General features: G+C 51.5%; 1 protein-coding gene across 1 annotated transcript; it reads right to left on the reverse strand.

Moving 5' to 3' along the window:
• Positions 1-1,065: 1,065 nt before the first annotated feature.
• On the reverse strand, positions 1,066-1,601 carry LOC124513787 (cytochrome c oxidase subunit 6B1-like). The gene is made up of 2 exons (XM_047081789.1): positions 1,560-1,601; positions 1,066-1,263 (listed from the first exon to the last, which is right to left on the reverse strand). Exons 1-2 carry the CDS (start codon positions 1,599-1,601, stop codon positions 1,066-1,068), a joined length of 240 nt encoding a protein of 79 aa, XP_046937745.1.
• Between the last annotated feature and the right edge of the window lie 5,109 nt (positions 1,602-6,710).

Consider the following 6,710-nt stretch of genomic DNA (forward strand, 5'->3'; position numbering starts at 1 on the left):
GTGGATGCCATCACTGTTCTAAGTACTTTACAGATGTTAATTTATCTTAATCTTCTTACAACCCCCTAAGGTAGGATGTAGCAGCAGCAGCAGCGTGCCCCTTTTACAGATGGATTTGAGGGACAGAGAAGTTAACCAACTTGTCCAAGGTCAACAGGTAGGAAGTGGTAGAGCTGAAGCACAAACTCAGACGGTCTGGCTCCAGAGCTGACACTTACATTGTGTCACCTCCTTTTAACTGAGTTGATACACAGAAAGGACTTACAGCAGTGCTGGGGACAGAGGAAGCTTATTCAATAGCATAAGCTATTCTTTAATAACCCCTCAAAGGTGGGTCTAAGAAGTATTTCTACTTGTGAGCTCTGGGATGGGATGGAGGAAAAGAGCACAGAGGTTTATGAAAATAAAACTTCAAGACAGGGGGTTAGGAGGTTAGAAAGGAATCAGCAAGAAGTGCTGCTATTCATTCAAGTTGGTATGAAAAAGATCTAGAAGTCCTCTCTAGTGCTGAGGATCCTGTCGCATTTCTGAGGATTCTTTTGATCATCTAGCCCTGCAGTAATTGTTAAGCCATTGATACTTTAAAAAGTCCACTCGTATGAAGCATTTTTCTGGTTGATTTTAAGCCACATGCATAGTTAAAGCACTTTTTTGGGGAAACTGTGTGGATAATAAAGGGCAATATATAGACACATTTTAGCACATACAGGGGCTTGAGGCTATTTTGTATAATAGCTCATTCCATTGTCCGGCATAGAGAAGGTGGTCAGTTTAAAAACATAAAACAAAACTGAAAAAACAATCACCCTGAAGTCCCTCTTCCTGGCCAACGTCCTAATTCCACCCTGGCTTCTTGCCCGACCATTCAGCTCTTTTACACATACACGGTCTTACACTTTCCCAACAAGTACTTATGGTTAGTTGAGCTATGACTCAGGATCCCAGGGTGGGGATGACCACGCGCCCAGGTCCCCCTTCACCGCCCTGGGAGAAGGATGGAGGGCAGAGGAGACGGGGGTGGAACCGGTTCAGATCTTCCCACGGGACGTGCCTTCCGCCCCGCGGTCATCCCAGGCTGACTGACACCCAGGATGCGAGGCAGAGGGACCTGAACACACGCAGGTACCACTCCCATGCAGAGATAGCATCCCTTTGGGCAGTCATTGCCCTGTCACAGTGGGGCAAGTCCAGGGAGTTCTGCCAGCACTTCCTGGTCTGGTTCTGGGTGGGGAAGCGGCTGTCAAAAGGGGTAATCTGGTAGTTCTTGATTTGGGTCGTTTTTTAAAGTTTATTTATTGTTATTGATGTATATTATTTATATATAATAATATGTTATTATTTGCTTATTTTATTTATTATTAATACTATTTTGAGAGAGAGAGAGAACAGGCACAGGTGCATGCAAGCAAGGGAGGGGCAGAGAGGGGGGGGGGAGAGAGAGTATCCCAAGCAGGCTCCGTGCTGCCAGCGCAGATCCTGATGCGGGGCCTGATTCCACAAAGCGTGAGGTCGTGACCTGAGCCGCAATCAAGAGTCTGATGCTTAACCGACTGAGCCACCCAGGCGCCTCTCTTGATTTTGATCTTGATGTCTTCTGCCATGCTTCTGACTCCTTCCTAAAGACACCCCCAAAGCAGCTCTCAGCTCAATGTGACCCTCAGCCAAAGCACTTTGTGGGACTCCTCGGTGGCTCAGTCGGTTTAGCGACCAACTCCGGCTCAGGTCATGATCTCGCGGTCTGTGAGTTCGAGCCCCGTGCGGGGCTCTGTGCTGGCAGCTCGGAGCCTGGAGCCTGCTTCGGGTTCTGTGTCTCCCTCTCTCTCTGCCCCTCCCCTGCTTGCTCTCGGTCTCTGTCTCTCTCAAAAATAATAAACATGAAAAAAATAAAAATAAATAAAAATTTTAAAAAAGCACTTTGTAAAAAATTTGGATTGAGGTATAGTTGACACGTGCTCCTTTTTAACCAGTGTCCCTCAACCGGCCTCTTGGAGCTCTAAGCAATTTGCTGAAGCCAGCGACAGAAATGGGGTTACTTCCTGTGCTCTGCCAGCCCCCCACTTAAGCTGGGACTCCTGGATCCATAAAGGACACTAGAAGTCGTCTAATCAGGCCCCTTTCTTGTAGATGTTGGCCAAACTGTTGCAAAGAAACATTAGGTGACTTTTCTAAGGTCTAAAGGTAAAATCACTCATTAAAAAAAAAATCCTACATGTATTGAGTGCTTATTCTGTGTCAGGCACTGTGTCAAGCAACTGGGAAAGAGAGATCAACAACAACAACAACAACAACAAATAGCTCTGATCTCTAATTGCTTACAGCCTGGTGCATCAGAAAAACGTAAAGTATATAGTGTGATAGGTGTTAACAGATGTGTAAATACAGAGCACCGCTGTCCCTGGAGAGATCAGGGAAGGCTTCCCAGAGAAGGAGACCCTGCAGCTGGATGTGTCCAGCGGAAAGAATGGAATGAAAGAGGCAGCATGGAAGGTGAGGATGCTGAGGGAGTCTTCCTTGGGGCACAGGCTGGGCTGCAGCCCCCAGTCTCTGGCGCCTCACTGCCGGGCGACCCTGAGCTCTTCATCCAGCCACACCCAGCCAGCTTCCAGCACTGCTCTTGCCCCAGGGTTGGGATCGCCAAATTTAGCAAAGAAAAATACAAATTAAATTTGAATTTCGGCGAAGCAATACTCTGTAGCATAAGTATATCCCCGGAATATGCACGGGACATACTGATGCTACAGAATATTTGTTGTCTACGGCCATACCACCCTGAACGCGCCCGATCTCGTCTGATCTCAAAATATTTGTTGTTTATCTGCTGTTCAAATGTAACTGGGCATCCTGTATTTTATCAGGCCAACTCTACCTGGAATAAAGGCGTATTTGTGGGAGTAAGACAGTGGGAGAGGAAGGGAGGGAAGAAGACAGGAAGAAGGGAACTAGTTCATCAGTGGGGGGCGGACCGGAAGACTCTCAGGCTCGAGGAAAGCAGGTTTGTTAAGACCTAAAAACCACACAAAATCTGCCCTTAACATTACTACTCACTATTTCATTTCTGTTTTCATTTCTCCAGTTTTATGGGGACATAACTGGCATATAGCACTGTATAAGTTTAAGGTGTACAACATGATGATTTGATACACGCGTGTGTGTGCGTGTACATATTGCAGTGTGATCACCACAATAAGCTTAGTTCACATCCATCCCCTCACATAGTTACATTTTGTTCTTGTGATGAGAGTTTTTAAGATCGCCTCCGTAAGCAACTTTCAAGTATAGAATGTACAGTCATCATGTTGCACATTACAGCCCCATCCCTGTTTTCGGTTCTATATAGCACAAGATGAACAGTGGTTTCCCCTTTTCTCTTAGAAAGTCTGCCCCCGTGTGGTAGGAAAAAAGTACTAGGCCAGAAGCCGTAACTCTGGTCTTTCAGTTCATTGGGGCAAAACGCCAGCGATCTGGAAAGCAGGATGTGATGCTAGGACTTTATGTTTGTTTGTCCGTTTGTTCCAGTGGGGGATAGGGGAGGAATGAGCAAAAGATGAACGGACTACATGGAGACTATTGTTAGAACAGCTTGAAAAATTTGTTCAAAGCACACTTGTAACTTTGTGCAAAGCAGCATCATCTCAGTGCCCAAGCTGTTTGGGTCAGAAAACATGTTAAGAGACTGTGCCTACAAGTCACGCGGTAGAATATTTAAATTGAGACACACATGGGAAACGGTCAAGTACTAAATGTCGGAGGTGAAAAAGCCACCATGGGCGGCTGCCTGGGTGGCTCGGTGGGTTGAGCATCCAACTCTTGATTTTGGCTCAGGTCACGATCTCACGGTTCATGGGATCGAGCCCCAAGTCGGGCTCCATGCTGCCAACAGGGGGCCTGCTTGGGATTCTGTCTCTGCCTCTGTCTCTCTCTCACTCTCTGTCTGTCAAAATAAATACTTAAAAAAAAAAAGCCACTGTGGTGATCTCGGCTGTGAAGGAAGTCTGGTTTGTGTGCCTCTTCTAGTCATTAACCTTAGCAGGGAGCCTGATCCCCAGGCGGAACCCGCCCGTTCCCAGGTAGGGGTCGTCGTCCGAGTGGATGCTGCTCATGCCCCCCAACCATGAGAAGAGACGAGGCTGCCATTTGCCTCAGCACCACACTTCTCATACGGCCATCCTGCCAGGTAACTCCGATGCCTCTGTGAGCACTCCTCCACAAACCAGGCCTCACAGCTCCGAATCTCCTCACCTCCGGGACCTTACTCACAACCTCACGCCTCACGCCCACAGACATGGCTTCCGCTTTGCCGTCTCTGACTACACCTCCTCTTTTGAAGTCCCCAACTCCAAAATGTTACCCTCAGACAGGGCCATGACTTTCTGACCTTCCTACTTTCTCACTTTTCCATTAAGCCTATTCCTCTAACTTCCACGAGACTTCCAGAATCCTGAGCAGTCCCCGTTTTCCCAGCCTCGCCACCCCCTTGTGACTTCACGTCCTTCCCTCAGCCTGGATGCCACACGTGACCACTTGAAGAGCTTCCTCCCCACCCGAACCCCTCGGCCTCTATCAGCCAGGCCCAGCCCCCGAAGCTGTCCCCCGTCCCACCGTCTGTCTCCCTCTCCTTCAGGGAGACGACCAGAGCCGAAGCAAGGGGCCCAGCTGGGCAGACTGGTGCCCATCCACAGTGAAACGGCCGGCCGGGCCCAGCCCGCAGAGCTTTCCTTCAGTTCTTTTACCTGTCCTTCATCAGTTGCCTCTCCCTGCCGTTCTTCCACTCCTCCAAACCTTCCATGCCTCTAGAACCTCCACTCCCTCATCTACAAACTGGGGTAACTGAGGCGTGTCCGCAGCGGCCCATCTCGACACACACCACCGATACACCGACCTTGCCGCCACTTTCCCCAACACCCGCCGCCATCTGTATTTGTCTCGCTCGGAACAAATGACCTTCTCTCGCAGAGAAAAGAGAAGGCACGAGGTATGGGGAGGCGGGGGGCGGTCAGTCTTGACTGATCCCCACCCACTTGTACGAACTTGCCTCTAGAATCAGAGCCTGAGGGGCCGCTCCTCTTTTCCCAGGCCGGTCCCTCCTCCGGGGCTCTCGGTCCATCCCTGCTCTCAGGTGTGTCTTCAGCCCCCTTCCCCATCGCCTCAGCTCACCTGCACGCCCCCACTGTGCGCCCTCCGTCCCCTCCCTGACGCCCCCGCCCGCGCAGATGGGTGTCTGCTCTCACCGCCCCACCGAAACCGCTCTCCCCGGGGGTCACCGGTGTCGCCAGAGTCATCGCGAGGGTCTCGGCTGCCATCCTGCTTGCCCCTGCTCGACACTATTGGCCGCTCCCTGATACGCTGAAGTCCGTGAGGGCTCAGTGCCGGGCCCTCTACACTCTTCCATCGACACCCTCTGCCACGGACGGCTCGTCTCGTCCCGTCCCAGCTCATGCTGACTGTTCCCAGACACCCATCTCCGGCCTAGTGCTCTGTCGTGCGCCATACAGCCCGTATCACAGCTGAGGCTAAAGGCCCTTTGAGACGAGACCCACACGCAAGAAACGTTCATTTATTTTCACATCTACCTGCAGGACGAGGCATTTGCCAGGCAGTCTGGTGCTGGCTCCCCTCACCCCTCTGCTGAGTTCAAAAGTGGCCTCCGCTGCTTCTTGGCTACGTGATCTGGACGAAGTTACTTGACCTCCTCGGTCCGACCAGATCAATAACGGTGTCAACCTCAACGGGTCGCAGCGGGTGTTTCCCACGTATGTGTCGTATACTCTGCCGCTCGGTCTGCCTGGGCCCGAGTCCCGGCTCTCCTGCTGCCTCCGGTCCTCTCCTCTGCAAAATGAGGAGAACGACACCGTCCGCCACCTAGGCCTGGGCTGGCCATTCAATAAGTGGACACGGAGGGCACTGAGAACGGCTCTCATCGAGCGTTAAACGGCAACGCTATGTTATCCCCGGGAAGGCGAGGAATGCCTCTGCGGGCCTGTCGGAGCACGGCCATCTGGATCTCATTCCTGGTTCCCCTTGCCATATAGGAGACACATGTAAACGTGCTCCTCGAGGCCGGCCAGGAGACGGAAGCGGCACCAGGACGACAAATGTCACCTGGCGCAGCCCCCGTGTCACACTGCTTCAGGGGCAGCTCTTGCGCGGGAATGAAAGCCCGGCCAGCAGTCCCCAGCTCTGATTTCTTACAGCTGGACGTTGCTACGTGACACTCCCCTGAGGTCCGAGTGGCCTCTCCCAGACTGTCAGCATCCTGCTCTTTCTTATCTTGAAACTGTCTCCGCGGCCCTAAACAAGGATCTGCTGTTCTTCATTTTAAAGAAATGGGAAAGAAAAAGTTATTAACCCTGAGCAGCCCTGTCCCCTGGCTGCAGCTGGGAATCCAACCGTTTTCGGAACCCCTCCGATAGGCCCTCTGCGCCACCCAGCGATCCTGCACCTTCTCTCTGGTGGCCGTGGGCTTTCTCTTTCCCCAGCGATGTTTTCAAACTTCCCTCGCTCTCCTTACGTCTCCCATTTTGCCATCGCCCCGACTCTCCCTGCCCCACGCCTCTCTCGGTGCATGACTGTGCCTCCCACTTCACAGAGAGAATTGAAGGACATCGGGTACAGGACAATCGCTCAACGGTGACAAATGTAACAGTGCGTCCTGTCCCCATCTTTCTGAATCTATCAACAGCGTTTGATACGGTCTCCCTCTTCTCCTTGAC

Source organism: Lynx rufus, unplaced genomic scaffold (assembly GCF_022079265.1).
Source record: "Lynx rufus isolate CCGP_SWC_20201006 ecotype Redwood Valley unplaced genomic scaffold, mLynRuf1.p SCAF_19, whole genome shotgun sequence".
In the NCBI taxonomy this organism is placed as follows: Eukaryota; Metazoa; Chordata; class Mammalia; order Carnivora; family Felidae; genus Lynx; species Lynx rufus.